General features: G+C 50.3%; 1 protein-coding gene across 1 annotated transcript in view; it reads left to right on the top strand.

The window, feature by feature from the left end:
* The window catches only part of LOC136563965 (centrosome-associated protein CEP250-like), a 30,405-nt gene that overhangs the window by 2,601 nt on the left and 13,303 nt on the right, over window positions 1–14,501 (top strand). The window contains exons 5-21 of the mRNA XM_066561678.1: window positions 970–1,076; window positions 2,878–3,105; window positions 3,688–3,784; window positions 4,267–4,365; window positions 5,124–5,285; window positions 5,591–5,769; window positions 6,213–6,395; window positions 6,524–6,668; window positions 6,948–7,094; window positions 7,273–7,503; window positions 8,818–9,011; window positions 9,370–9,497; window positions 9,676–9,845; window positions 10,604–10,783; window positions 11,393–11,527; window positions 11,804–11,947; window positions 12,410–12,690. Of these exons, the coding sequence (XP_066417775.1) occupies window positions 970–1,076; window positions 2,878–3,105; window positions 3,688–3,784; window positions 4,267–4,365; window positions 5,124–5,285; window positions 5,591–5,769; window positions 6,213–6,395; window positions 6,524–6,668; window positions 6,948–7,094; window positions 7,273–7,503; window positions 8,818–9,011; window positions 9,370–9,497; window positions 9,676–9,845; window positions 10,604–10,783; window positions 11,393–11,527; window positions 11,804–11,947; window positions 12,410–12,690 (2,810 nt within the window). The remainder of the gene's footprint in view (window positions 1–969; window positions 1,077–2,877; window positions 3,106–3,687; window positions 3,785–4,266; window positions 4,366–5,123; window positions 5,286–5,590; window positions 5,770–6,212; window positions 6,396–6,523; window positions 6,669–6,947; window positions 7,095–7,272; window positions 7,504–8,817; window positions 9,012–9,369; window positions 9,498–9,675; window positions 9,846–10,603; window positions 10,784–11,392; window positions 11,528–11,803; window positions 11,948–12,409; window positions 12,691–14,501) is intronic.

The following is a 14,501-nucleotide window of genomic DNA, read 5'->3' as shown; positions in this document are numbered from 1 at the left end:
ACCTGGATTATTTTCCCTTTTAACCCAATAACTGATCCCAAAGAGCCCACAATGCAGACTTCTCCACCCAATTACAGAATGCCACCCAAACCCATGAAGAAGAAGCCCAGGATGACACCCTGTGCCCTCCATCTCGCTTCCATCCACTACATACTAAAAATCCTAAAACCTAAATTTCTCATCAAGTGATGCACCTACACTACTCTCTACAATCTACTTCACACCCTAGTGGATTCTAGTCTATTCTGGAGTTTAGGAAACTTTCTCCATGAATGAGGGTCAAAGTCAGTGTTCCCCTGGGGATCAGGGCACCCCAGAGCAGACAGGGAAATATTCCTGGTGCCCTGGGTTTCCACAGTTCCTGGCATGGAGAACTTGCTGTGTGGAGGCTGTGGCTCTGCTGAGGATGTACTGGTGCTGGACAGGGGTGTGGGAGGGAGGAGTGTCAGCAGAGCGTGCTGGGGGGAGATGCCCACCTTCTGTCACTGCACTACTTGGTCAAGAAGATAGAGCTGGGGGCACTGTAGGGCAGTCACAGGAACACCTGTCTCTATAACAGTTCCTTAATCCTTGTTTTGAGCAATTGAGACCAGAGAGGTCTATGTGCATTCAGACTCAAAGTGGCCAACACAGGAACAAGACAGGCTCTCTTGTACTGACTGCTTGTTGTAAGCCATCCTGGCACTGGCCTTGAAGGAGTTTGTGTTCCTCTGCTGGGACTTTGAGGTGGTGAATCACCATCAGCTTGCTTTGCTGCCACCCACTGCCATGGGAGAAGTGTGGGTGTTCCCCTCTGGGCAGGTGGTTCCCTTCTGTGAGCCTCTGTGGTGCCTCTTCAGTCCCTGATGCCGCTGGTGCAGTAGTTATTAAAAGGCACCTGGTGATGGTGATTTACTCCCTCCTGTCTGAGAGATGTTACAGTGACAGTGAAGGCTGAATTGGCATTTCTTTTTGTCTTTGCACGTTTAGCTTTATGACAGCTACTTAAGGGGGGAACACGCCCGCCTGCTGGGGCTGTGGCGGCAGGTGCTGACCTTGCGCCGCCTCTTCCTGGAGATGAAAACTGCCACAGACCGGTGAGTGGGGACTGGGGCGACATCTCCTGCAGCAAACGAGAGCCTTGCTTCCTTTTGGGTCCTGCCTTTTGAACCTCCATGTTGCATTAGTTACAGCAGAGGTAGGATTTCTCCTTTGGCAGTCAGAAGCAATGCCATTCAGCTTTGAGCTGGTCTCCCAGGAGTTGCTGGCTGCTGGTCTTCTGTCACGGACATATTTTATGAAAAATCTTTTTGTTATGATCTTTAGAAGCTGAGAGGCCTCAGAAACAAAATGTAAACAATAATTATCTGCTGCTGTGGAATGCAACAGGTGCATCTTTGATTGGTCTCATGTGGTTGTTTTTAATTAATTGCCAATCACAGTCCAGCTGGCTCAGACTCTGGTCAGTCACAAGATTTTATTATCATCCCTTCCTTTCTATTCCTTGCTAGCCTACTGATGAAATCCTTTCTTCTGTTCTTTTAGTATAGTTTTAATATATAATTTTCTTATATAATATATATTATATATATATATTATATTAAAAGAAAACTATATAATATTCTTTATTTTTTCTTTATATATAAAGAATATATAAAATATATTCTTTATTTATATAATTTTATTATTTTATTATATATATATATAATAAAATAATAAATCAGCCTTCTGATACATGGAGTCAAGATTCTCATCTCTTCCCTTGTCCTGGGACCCCTGTGAACAAAACCACATTCTTCAGATAAAGCTGAAGGGTTTGGGCCATAAGGACAGCAGAGGCTGTGAGCAGGCAATGACTGTGGTGATGTGTGGGCATGTGAACACAGGCACAAAAATGCATGGACACCTGGGAAGAGACTCAGTGAAGCTGTGCATGCAGCATATAGAGTGGTCTCTTTTATGAAATTATAAAAACCTGCCTTTAAAAAATCTTACCAGATTTCCCACTGGTAATGGGAAAAAAAATCTTACTGGATTTCCCACATTAATCATCTTTCCCTAAGAGAAAGATAATTAATGCATATTTTTTCCCTTTTCATTTCCAGGATACATTTATTCTGGTCAGTTTGTATCTACTTACTCCTCTTCCAGCATTACTGAGAGAAAGAATAGCTTCTCTGCCCCGTTACTGCATTTGTTCAATTTGTTTTGTTTAGTTTGATACCTCTTTTTATGGTTGATTCCTTGTTCTTGGGCTCTCTGAAGTTTTTTTCTCCCAAGAAAAATAGTGTAGCCATAATAGTACCTTCTGGTGTCAACATGCACTTTCAAACTCTGGGTTACTGTAAACCATTTGTCTTAATTGATTATTATAAGTCTTCCCTATTGTGTAGAGTCTGCCTGACCTGCTATTTAGTACTTGTGTTGTTTGTGCTTTTATGTTACAGCATTTCAGGCTGATTCTTACACCACCTTTCTGAAATGTTTTATTATATAGGTATAGTCTTGAGCTTCTTAGTAGTCCAAGTGGGGATAACAGAGTACTCAAAAGCAGAGTATATAAAACTGGGGATCTTGGTAAAATTCCTAATATCTAGTAATGATAATTACAGTATGTTAATAAGAGTAATTAGAGGTGCTTCAGGCCTTCTGGCCTGTGCCATATCTTACTTCTTATATCTGAGAAGAAAACAGACTCCACACTTGGCTACCTGGTAAAGTCATTGTTCAGCTGTCAAGATGTGTCCTGGTCCCCAGGTGTCAGATGAATGACTTGTCCCCAGCAAAGACATCACCTTGCCTGCCAGCTCTTCCTTATGCATGATTGCATGCTTCAGAAGTGAATCAGCTGATAGAGATGGTGGAGTGAACATTGGCTTTTTCTTGGTTCCTCTTCAGAGATTTGTCAGAGCTGAAGGCAGAACAGATGAGGCTTTCTGGATCTATTCTTGTGAGCTGCTCTCGCCTGAACTCCTGTGTGCAGCTCAGGGAGTCCATCCCTCTGGGTAAACCTGTCCTGACGGATCAGGCAGAGCAGCAAGTGGAACCAAAAATAAACCAGACAGCTCAGGAAGTGATAGCCTTACAAGTCAGGTGTGACATGGAGAAGAAAGAGCTTCAGGACAGGTAAAGGTGTTTTAACTTTGCTATTACCAGCATTATCTTTTGTAGCAACTTCTTGGGTTCACAGATGGGCTGTGCTCACATTTAGAACTGCCCTGCACAGCCCTGTGTCTGTCCCCAGTCAAACTCTTGCCTTCAACAGAAAGGATGGGAAAAAGTACCTGCCTGACAGAAATTCTTCCAAGTAAGACAAGACTGAAAAAGAGATAGCCTCTGATAGTGCTTTTGCTGTTAACCGATTCTTGGTGAAAAACTGAATTCAGCATAAAGAGAGTTGTGTTTCTTGTACAGCCCTTTTACTTCCCAGGGCTGTGTGAAGGAATTGAGACGAATTTGCCCAGGGCCACCATAAGCACTGCAGCACCTCTCTGCTGACAGTTCCTTGCAAGACTGAGTGCAGAGGCCTTTGGGGCAAGAAGTTCCATTGTGCAACATCAAGCCTATTAACCTGTAGAGATGAATGCTGCCTTTGCTGTGTTTCCTGGGTTGAACTTTGCTATGCTATGCTTTGGGGAGCTGCTTGGCTCTTTAACAGGTGCTGGTGTGCAAAGCTTTTGGAATGGCACGTAGACCTTCTCTTCTCAGGGTGATGGAGCTCTCAGCCTTGCTTGTACAGTCTCAGAAGCAGAACGAGGAGAAGGAGAAGACCATGAAAACACTTAACGACACAGTGGAGATTCTAGTATGTTTTACCTTTACCTGGGAGATAGCCCAGTGTTTGCTCTCCAGCCTGAACACAGAGGTGTGGCTTCCTCAGGAGAAACAGTGGTAAAGATGCCCAGTGTATGGGAACATCAGGCACCTTACCAAAATATTCCTTGTGTGTTCAGCAGATGTGGAGTCAGTCCAGATGCAGGCAGTTCCAGAGGAACTGCAGACAGTTCAGGTGTCTTCCTCTGAGGGGTTGCACCAGTGCTCTTCCACCTGTGACTTTAGGTCTCTGGGGATCAGAGTTCCTTGGAACTGACCATTTAATAGCAGTCTATAAAAACTAGCTTTTGGTCTTCCTTGTAGTTTTAGTAGAGAAGAAATGGAATAGATATGGACAGGAATATACTGGAATCACTAGAGCTGAGACTTAGCAGTGTGACTGCTACTGAGGATGGGAATGCTGCAGATGGGAGCAGCTCTTCCGTGCCCACCCTTTCTTTATTCTGTTCTCAGGAATCAAGTTGGATAGAGAAAGAATTTGCAGCTTCATTGACTAACAGTGCCAAAGAAGAGAATCTTTTCCTTCAAAAGCTCATTAAAAATATCACTGAGGTGAGTACAGACCTGGTACAGGGACCACATCCCTGTAAATTTGATTTTGAAGTATTTGAGGAAGGCAACAGACTGGCCTAGGGACTAGAGATACATGTTGTGTACTATCTGTGTTAACTGCCATTGCCTGTTTAATTTTTAGACCACTTTTCTGACACAGAACCTGTTCTAGCTTGTGAGTTGCTATGCTGTGACAATTCAGTGAGCCATTAGAAGTTCCAGTACCTTTGCCTTCACCACCCCAGAGGTCTCTCTTGGACTGTGTTTTTGGAGTGTGCTACTTGACATTTGTGTTCCTATGTTTCTTGGGCAATTCCCTCACCCTCTTTGAGCAATGGGTCTGCTGTTCTTCAGATCTTTATGAAAGGTCACTGTCTCAGTTGATGCACTTGCCTGCTCTGCTCCTTCCCTCAGTGTTCACTGACCATTATAATCTCCTGAGAATCACACCTTTCAGGGGTAACCTTAACTTAGTCCCAAAGTTCTTGTAATAGTGAAAGGTTTAGTTGTCAGCTCTTCTGCACAGCTGCATGAAAGTGAGTGTTCAGGCAGCCTCCAGCCACTTCACATTTGTGAAGAGTAGCTGTATTCAGAAATCCCAGGAGTACGTGTAGCCACAGGGACAAACCTTTGTGGACTGAAGAAACAAGAAAATTGAGTTTTTTATGACTCCAGGGTAAAGTGGGAGGAAAACGAGAACAAGATAAAGAAAACCAAGTAGAATGAGCAAAGACTAACAGCTGGATGTGGGCTTTCAGATGGTGCTAGATGACAGTGACAGCATGGTCAGCATTATCTGCACTGGCAGTTCCCAGCATGCAGACTCTGGGCACATCTTCTCAGCTCCGAGATCTGTTGATACAGGGCGTGCCTTTGGACTGGTTCTGGAAGCACTGGCAAGGATGCGAGGGGCAACACGGGTGAGAGCTTTGTGTCTTCCCCAGTGGCCACAGGCTCAGTGCTGAGGCCTTGCTCAGCTCAACACCTTTCCATTTGCTCAGCCACTTGAGGCACTTCTTTGCTCCTTCATACTCTTGCTCCTGCACTGCTTTGCTGGTCTTCCCAGCTCTGTGTTCTGCTGCTTTTCTCTCCTTGATGCCCACCCTCTCAGCACAGCTTTTGCCTTCAGGGAAGCTGTCTCTGCTAGCTCTTTTTCCAGCTCTCTGGAGCCACCTTCCTTGCTCCTTATTGCTCATTTGTGCTCCTTCCCTGCCTGTTCCTGCAGGCCCTGAGAGAAGAACTTTCTGCTAGGCAGGACTCAAACAAATTCCTGCTGCAGCAGCAGAGGCATCAGGAAGAGAAGTGCAGGGAGGTGCAGCAAAGGCTTGAGCAACTGGAGGAGAAATGCAAGAAGTCCAGCAGCCACCAACAGCACCTTCAGTCTTTAGTAGAAACACTCAGAAGGTGAGTCTCTCCTCCTCCTCCTGCATTCCAGAGGCAATCTGCTTCCAGGTCAGAGGTGTCCTGGGTGAAGAAATCACCTGCCTACCATGTGTAGGCCTCAGTGTGGCTCTCGAGCATTGTCCTGTCTGGGTTTTTCATGCTCTACTGGGACTCCCAAGGCTGTCTGGGAGATGCAGAGCCACGTTGGAATAGAACATTCCTTCTTCTCGTTGCGCTGCTTCCCTGAATTCTGTTCTTTGCGTGCCCCTGCCCAGCCACTGCTTGTCACTGAAAGAAGGCAAAATCCTGCCTTCCTTTCCCTTTGCCTCTGGAGGATTTCCTTGGGAGGGAAAGAGCAAGGTCTTCCTTAGCCCACTGCCCCCAGCTCCATCCTGGAGTGCAGAAAATGGCATTGCTGACTCTACAGGCCTCTTGCTTCTTCTGACTGAGCCTTGTCTCTGCAGTGACTGTGCAAACCTCGAGAAAACCAGGGAAGAGCTACAGGAACAGCTTGGATTAAGGGAGCGAGAAGCTTCATGTCTGCGTCAGAGTAACACTGAGCTGCAGATGAGGGAGGAGTCAGCCCAGGCAGAAAAGGCAGAGCAGCAGGACAGGATGGAGAGAGCACGCCGTGAGCAGGAGCTCCTGTGAGTGTTAAAGCTTTCTCTGGCAGTGCTGGGCTTGAGGAGGCCCAGTGTGAAGGAACGAATGGTGCCTGGTCCTCTCTTGTAGCATAGACTGTTTTTCTATACAAACCTCTTTCCCCTCCTCATAGAGTGAAGGACCTGGCTGCACTTGAGGAAAAACACTCATTACTGCAGAGCGAGTTGGTAATCAAGAGACAGACACTGGAGAAATTGCAGCTTCAAAAGGATCTGCTGGAGCAAGAGAAGGATGAGTTTGCAATGGCTCTGGAGAAGGTATGGACACCTTATTCCTAGGCAGCACTTGTGGGAGTGGGAGCTGTGCTACCAAGATCACCTGAGATGCTGTTTCTGGCAGTAGAAGAGAGGGACACTGTTGTTCTTCTTGGAAAATGGTGATCCAACCAGACAGGCTCTTTGGGATCATTGGTCCCCATGATCTTACTGAGAGCTCTGCCCTAGGAATAAGTCAAAGACACCCAGGAGAGGTGGAGTGGCTGCCTGCAGTCTGGGATTTTGCTGCCCTTGTTGTCCTATTGTTCTTTGCCTCTCCAGGCAGAGCGGTCAGTGGCAGAGCTGACAGGGGCTCAGAACAAGCTGAATGCTGAAAGAGCTGATCTACAGGCTGCAGCAGCGAAGATGAGCAGCATCAATGAAGCTCTTGCATTGGACAAAGTGCAGCTGAACAAATATGTGTGGCAGGTGAGCAGAGTTGCCAGAGATGTGCCAGATATTTGTCTCCAGCTGCTGCTGCTTCTCAGCCTTCTTATCTTGGCACAGTCTGCCCAAGTGACTGTGGCAGCGTTCCTTTTGTGTCTGAGACAATCTTTCATAGTAATTCTTCCTGTACTTTATTTCTTCTATGTTTCTGTGATTCTAGCTGGAGCAAGAGAAGGAAGTTTTGTCTGCTAAAGTGGATGAGATGGAGAGAGCAAAGATCTGTGAGCAGGAGAAGTTGAACTTCTGTGAAAGAGCAAACAAAGAGCTCTGTGCAGAGAAAGCCCGGCTAGAGCAGCTACTGAAGGAAGCAGAGGAGCAACGGGAGGAGCTGTGGCTGGAGCTTAAGACACTGGGAGAGGAGAAAGCAGAAACCCAGGAGAAATTCCATCAGGTGACCAAAAGTATGGTGCATCCATGTGGGCACTGGGCTGCTTGGATGAGAGAAGCTTTACCTGGTGGATTCTGCGGTGGTTTTGTCAAGGGGACATGTAGTAGTGCTCGAGGTCACAAGGCTTTGCTTGCTCCTTTTTGGAAATGTGTGGGTGGCTTGCAGAGCTGTTCCACAGTTCTTGGAGTTGTCCTCTGCTTCTACAGAGTCTTTCGGTCCACCTGTCTTTGTTGGCCTCTTTTTTGGCTCTTGATAAGTTGCGAAGAGATAATTGTGTTGTCCATGAATCTGAGTGGGTGGCAAAAGAAACTGTGGCAAAAGGATCAAATTCTGTAGCTCTGAATCCTTTTTCTGAAAAAACCCAGGTCTGCACGTTTCTGTTGATGCTTTTTGTCATGAAGTTGGAGCATGTCCATAGAAGGGAACGGAGCTTGGGAAGGGTCTGGAGCACAGGTGTGACCGGGAGCGGCTGAGGGAGCTGGAGGGGCTCAGCCTGGAGAAAAGAAGGCTCAGGGGGCACCTTCTTGCTCTCTCCAAGTCCCTGTGACAGGAAGCTGCAGCCAGGTGAGGGTCAGGCTCTGCTCCCAGGGCACAAGGGACAGGAGAAGAGGAAACAGCCCCAAGCTGTGGCAGGGGAGGTTTGGATTGGGTGTTACAGGATAGCTGCAAGAGAAGGCTGTGTTTCAGAGGGTCTCTGTCAGACACTCTCAGGTCTGGGCAATGTGGTAGGTTTGGCAAATGCACAGCAGAGGTTTTGCTTTGGCCACATCAGCCAGACATCCATCAGTCACTAAATGTCTGCTCAGCACAAGAGCCATTTCCCTGCCAAGCATCCTCTCCTTGCAGAGCGTTACTTGGAATATGTGAGGAGGTGACACTTTGATGTGGGTTTTGTTCCTGAAAGGAGAAATCCTGTATATTTTCCCTTGATTCAGCAAGCAAAATTGTTTTCCCCAACCTTCCTGAAAATGTTCAGCATTGAAATAGATACAGACAGAAATTTTGTTAGCCAAGTGGCAGTTGTGGAAGGTGCAGTGGTTTTGGGTGACAACACAGAGTTTGGAGTAGGGATGTTTGTTGGGAAGGAGCTGTCTGGGCCCAGGCAAGGCAGCAGGGCCTGCCACAGCACTTCCAAGAGAACAGTGCCAGAGGCTTTTGGCAGGCCAGGCTATCAGAGCTGCATGGGGCAGATGCTGTGAAACTTTGAGGCCAGAGCACAGGTGCTCCTTGTCCTCTGGCTGCCTGTGAGGTGGCACTGGCTGGCTCTGCACAGGGCTCCTGAGGAAGGGCTCCAGCTGTACCTTGTCCCACTTGCAGGTCTCCCAGGAGCAAGAATCATTGAGCAGGGCTCTGGAGCAGCTGAGCCAGGAATCCTCTGACCAAGGGCATGAACTGGCCCAGGTGGGCAGAGAGAAGGAGCTGCTGGGCCGGGAGAAGGCAGCCCTTGAGGGCCGACTGGCAGCCATGGAGCGCCACCAACATGACCTTTCCAAGCAGCTGGCAGAGACCAGGTAAAGGCAGGGAGCAGGCCCTGGGCAAGACAGGGCTGAAGAGCTGTAATGATAAAAGTGATAAACACTACACAGAGGCTTATTGTATCCTCTGTGCTTTTCAGATGTAGATTTGGCTGTTGAGGCCAAGTTGGGCTGGGCTGTCTGTGCTATGGCAGGCCATAAGGAAGGCCTGGGCAGTCCCTCAGAGGCCCTGCTCTGCTCTGGAAATGGCCCAGATGTGCCTTCTCAGGACGAGTTTCCAGCTGGCCCATTTTCCATCCTCAGGCGTGGGGATCTTGACCACATCGTCCTGGAATAACCGGCTGTGGGTGTCTGGAGCAAGCAACTCATGTCTGTCCATATTTGCAACTTGTAGGTCAGCAAAGGAGAGCCTGCAATCCAGGCTGTTTGCTGCTCAGCAGCAGATATCACAGCTGGAGATCACCAGGAACCATCTGGAGGCTCAAGTGCTCATAGTCACACAGGCCAAGGAGGTGATAGAAGGTGAGAACCTCGTGTGCTTTGTTTGTGGTGCTGCCCCTGACTAGAGAAGCTGAGCACCCTGTAAAGGTGTCTCTGTCCACAGAACTTCTGAGGAGTGGTGGGGCTGGAGGCACTGAAAGGGCCTGAGGTGAGTAAAGTCAGTCAGGACCCTCACTGTTGCTGTTGGTCGTGTTTGCAGGAGAAGTGAAGTGCCTGCAAGGTGAGCTGGAAGCAGAGAGAGCTCTCAGGAGGCAGGAACAGGAAGACACAGCTCAACAGCTCTTGCAGGCAGAGCAGCAGCATCAGGAAAGCCTCAGGCTTCAGGGAACTGCTCAGCAACTGGAAATAAAGAAGCTCCTGCAAGACCTGGTAGGGGACAATATGCTTCTGAATTGTCCAAGCCAGCCCTGTGGGTTGGTGCAGCACAAGCAGAGGCTGAGGGTGTGAAAGGGCAGCAATCCTCTGCCAGAGGCCTCCCGCTGCTGGGCCGGGCAGCAGAGCCAGCAGCTGAGACTTGGAGGAGTGTGAAGGCCCCCAGGATGGTGCTGGGACAGTGAATGCAGCCATGGCTTCAGTGAGGGTGTAAGAGGAGTTCCAGAGCAGGTTGGGCAGTGCCCACCCAAAGCGTGGCAGCCCAGGGCAGGATCATCCCCGAGTGCCACCTGCCACAGAGCAGATGCCAGCGTGGAGCAGATGCCAGCGTGGAGCAGATGCCAACAGTGCTGCTGGCTGCAGGCGTGGGAACTCGTTTCCTTTCTCGCTGTGCTTCCATGGTGGACAGAGGGATTAGCTTTGGGCTGGAAGCAAATGGAACAGGCCCCTTGTCACTGGTCCTTCAGTCCTTGTGACTGGGGCATCAGAGAGGGGAAGGTGACACCTCCTCCTCTGAGTGCTTGGACTCAGTGCTTGGGAAGGTCTTTGCCAGCAGAAGAGATTCCACAAGTCTGTGATTCTTGCACCTGCTGAGCCTCCTTTTGAATTCCCTGACAGGACACAGCTTCTCGAGTGCAGAAAGCCAGTGCTGTTGTCTTTTCCAGTTGGGGGTTGTGGGAGGGATGGAGCTTCACATCTTTCAGCCAGGAGCTTGCCTGGGGCTTCATCTTGCAAATTTTTCCTCCCCTCCTCAGGCAAGTGAGCGTGAAAGGCACCGTGCAGAGATGGAGGAGACGCTGGAGCAATGGGAAAAAGAGAAGGCAGAGAGAGAGCAGGAGCACAAGAAGGTGCTGTTTGAGATGAGGCAGAAAGTTGCCACCCTGCTGGCCCAACAAGAAGAGGAACGAACTAGATTTGAAAATGCCAAGCAAGAGGTAATGATTGTGAGAGGAGAGCTGGTGTGATTTTTTGCAAGGCTGGAGCTGTGGGAGATGGCAGGATATGGGGCTGTGTGGAGCATGCCCTCCGTGTCTCCTGCATTGAATTAGGGGAGGTGAAAGCTGAACGGGGCTGTCTTTGGCCCCAGGAATGAGCCCTCTCATAGGAAGCCAGGCAGAAACATCAGCTGTCAGCTGAGATTTTTGTGCTGCTCTTGTGCTCTGTTGTTCCAAGATGCACCTCAGGGTATCTTCACTGTTCTCCTTCTGCTCCCCTTTTGGTGTGTACTGGTAGATGTTCATGGCCAAGGTGAGTTTGTAGGACTTTTCTTTTGTGGGCATGGGAAGGGTGCAGCAGGAATGCTGACAAGAGAAAAATCTTTTAAAAGGCTTGCCTGGAGTATTTCTGAACAGTAAGGCAGAGATGTCTTCTGGGCTGTGTTTTAAGTCACTTCCTGGGAAGCTGTGTCTCCCCCAGGGCAGGCAGTGGCCCAGGGGAGCAGCAGCCAAGTGCTCTGAGAGCACGTGAGCCCATCAGTCTTTGCCCCTTGCCACACGGATGCTGCAGGAGGAGCGTGAAGCCCTCTGCTCTTTCCTCCTGTGCAGGTCCTGCTGGAAGAGCAGAAGGAGAAGAGTGCTTTATCAGAGGCACTGCTCCAAACTCAGGGAGAGCTCAGCCGAGCCCGCCAGCAGGTGCAGCAGCTCAGGCAGGAGGTGACAGAGCAGCAGGAGAAGGGGCAGGTAAGTGTGAGTAGGCAGGCAACAGAGGGCAGGGCAGTGACAAGGGCACAAAAGGCAGCTCCTGGGACTGAGGAAGCAAGGGCTGCTTCAGGCCCTGGGAGCACAGAGCCTGGTAAGGCCCAGAGCTCAGCCCCAGGAAGGAAGGCTTGCAGTGGAAGCAGAGCTGGGTAGATCAGCCAAAAGAAGCAGCTGAGGGAATGGGATTTTGAGGTAGCAAGTGGAAAAAGCTGAGCCTGAGGGCAGGTCCCAGGAAGTTGCTCTGCATTTTGTTGCCAGACCATCAAGGCAAATCTGCAAGGGGAGCTGCAGGAAGCTCACAGTGAAGCCCAGGCAGCGCAGAGGAGGCACGAGGAAGAGCTACAAGGCCTCAAAGAGGAAAGGAATCTCCTCCTTGAGCAGAGGGAGGCTCTACAAAAGCAGGTGAGTGAAAGAGCAGTGGCACTGCAGTCATGCAGCGAGGGGTCTGTGGCCTTCTTGCTTTTCCATGGCAGAGCAGCAGCTGCTGGGGTGAGCCCTGGGGCTGTCTCGTGCTCTGGGGGCCCCATGGCAGCTGCTCTGAAGGCCACTCAGTGCTCTGCTGAATGTCAGCTGCTGCTCTGGACAGCTGGGCTAGTCCTCTGTGCTGCTGGCCAGCAAGCAGCAGCATGGATTCCTCCTGGCCTCTTCTTGCTAGCCTTGCTTTGGCAGGTGCTTTCTCAGGTGCCCTTGCTGGTGGGCCACTTAGAGACTGAAACAAGTTGTCCATGTCCTTTGTGCATCTGGTGCTCTCAGGACAGGGAGGAGTGGAAAGTTGTCCTTTACCTTTGCTCGCAGCCTGTGCTGTGGCTGAGTGTGAGAAGCTGTGGCTGTAGCCTCTGACTGCTTTGTTCTGTTTGACTGGAGGTGGCCGAGTTGACATCTCAGCTGGCAGCCTCCCGAGAGTGCCAGGAAAGGACTGCGCAGAGAGCCCAGCAAGATGTGAGGGAGGCCCAGGAAGAGTCCAGGCAGAAGCTATTGGAGATTGAGCAGATCCAGAAGATGTTGGAGGAGGCACAATATCAGAACAAGGAGCTGCAAGTGCATCTGGAGTACCTGGAGAGGGAAAGGAGTCGATTGGAAGAAATGGCTCAGCAAAATTCAGAATTGCAGGCTTCCGTCAATGCCCTAGAGAAGGAAAAAGCCAGGTAAATGAAAGCCTGGGGGACTCTGCATTGTGGTGAATGGATTCCCTCTTTGCCATCTTTGCACCTGCCAGGGGCTCTGGCAGCATTTCCTAAGTGGCAGATTCTGAACTCTCTGTGCAGACACTTCTCATTGTCTGGATGTTGAGTTTAATTTTCTTTTCTTTCAAGCCTTCAGATAAAATTTTTCTGAAGATAAAGGCTTTGGGGGTAGCCCTTTCCCTCTAGGGGTTATTGTGTTGTTAGGTGGGTGTGTTGACACTGCCCGAGGTGCACTGTAAGGAGCTGCATACATCCATCAGCTCCACCTTGGGGCCTGTAACTTGAAGCCTTTGGGGTCTGGATCAGCCTGGCATCTGATGCTTTTTGTTGACATAAGACATGTTAAGTCCATGATTTTTTATCTTAGCCAGATGAAGACAATCAAAGAAAGGGTAAGGTTGGAGGCACCACAGTGGCTCATCTGGTCCCACCTCCCTGCTCACACAGGGCCGTCCCAGAGCACATGGAACAGGATTGCATCCAGACGGTTCTGGAATGTCTCCAGTGAGGGAGACTCCACACCCTCCCTGGGCAGCGTGTTCACGGTCTCTGCACAGGAAAGAATTTCTTCCTCCTGTCCAGGTGGAACTTCCTGGGCATCAGTCCCTGCCCGTGGCTCTGGTGCCATTGCTGGGCCCCAGGGAGCAGAGCCTGGGCCCTGCTCTGCCCCTCCTGCACACAGGGACAGCCAGGCCTGAGGGCCCCTCTCAGCTGGGGCTCCTCTCCAGGCTGAGCAGCCCCAGCTCCCTCAGCCTTTCCTGGGCACCCAGATGCTCCAGGCCCTTGCTCAGCTCTGCAGCCTCCGCTGGCCCCGCTCCAGGAGCTCCTGTCCCTGCTGTGCTGAGGAGCCAGAGCTGGACCCAGCACTGCAGATGTGCCTCCCAGGGCTGAGCAGAGGGGCTGGATCCCCTCCCTGACCTGCTGGCAATGCTGTTCCCGGTGCTTTCCAGGATCCCAGTGGCCCCCTTGGCCACAAGGACCCACTGCTGGCTCGTGGAGAGTTCCTTTTCCCAGGTCCTTCTCCACAAAGAAGAGAGAAGGACCCCCAGGTCCTTCTCCACAAAGCTGCTTCCCAGCAGGTTGGCCCCAGCCTGTGCAGGTGCCTGGGGCTGTTCCTCCCCAGGTGCAGGACCTTGCTGGATTTCAGAGGGTTCCTCTCTGCCCATCCCCAGCCTGCTGAGATCCCTCGGAGGGGATGCCAGCCCTCATGGGGAGGCATTGCTTGCCTCATCCAAGCCATTGAAGAGCAAGTTCAACAATAGTGGGCCCAGGAGTGAGCCCTGGGGGACACCACTAATGACAGGCCTCCAGCCAGACCCTGTGCCACTAATTACAACCCTCTGGCTTCTGCTGTTCAGCCAGTACTCAGATCAGCCCATCGTCCACTCCTCCAGCCCCTGCTGCCTGAGTTTCCCAAGGAGGATGTTGAGAATGACTGTGTCAAAAGCCTTGCTGACATCAAGGTAAACAATATCCACTGCTCTCCCTTTGTCCACCCAGGTAGATGTTTCATTGTAGAAGGCAATCAGGTTGGTCAGGCATGATTTATCTTTAGTGAATCCAATGCTGACCATTCCTGATCATCTTCTTGTCCTTCCATGTGGGGAAGAGGGCACCTCCAGCATGAGGTACTCCATCACCTTTCCAGGGATTGAGATGATTCTGACAGGCCCATAGTTCCCTGGGTCCTCCTCCATGCCCTTTCTGAAGACCAGAATGATATTTGCTTTCTTCCAGCCCCCAGACACCTCTCCTGATCTCCATGACCTTTC

The sequence above is a fragment of the Molothrus aeneus genome, chromosome 17 (genome assembly GCF_037042795.1).
Source record: "Molothrus aeneus isolate 106 chromosome 17, BPBGC_Maene_1.0, whole genome shotgun sequence".
NCBI lineage: Eukaryota > Metazoa > Chordata > Aves > Passeriformes > Icteridae > Molothrus > Molothrus aeneus.
The sequence above is the reverse complement of the archived record's forward strand: the minus strand, read 5'-3'. Positions and strand labels throughout refer to the sequence as shown.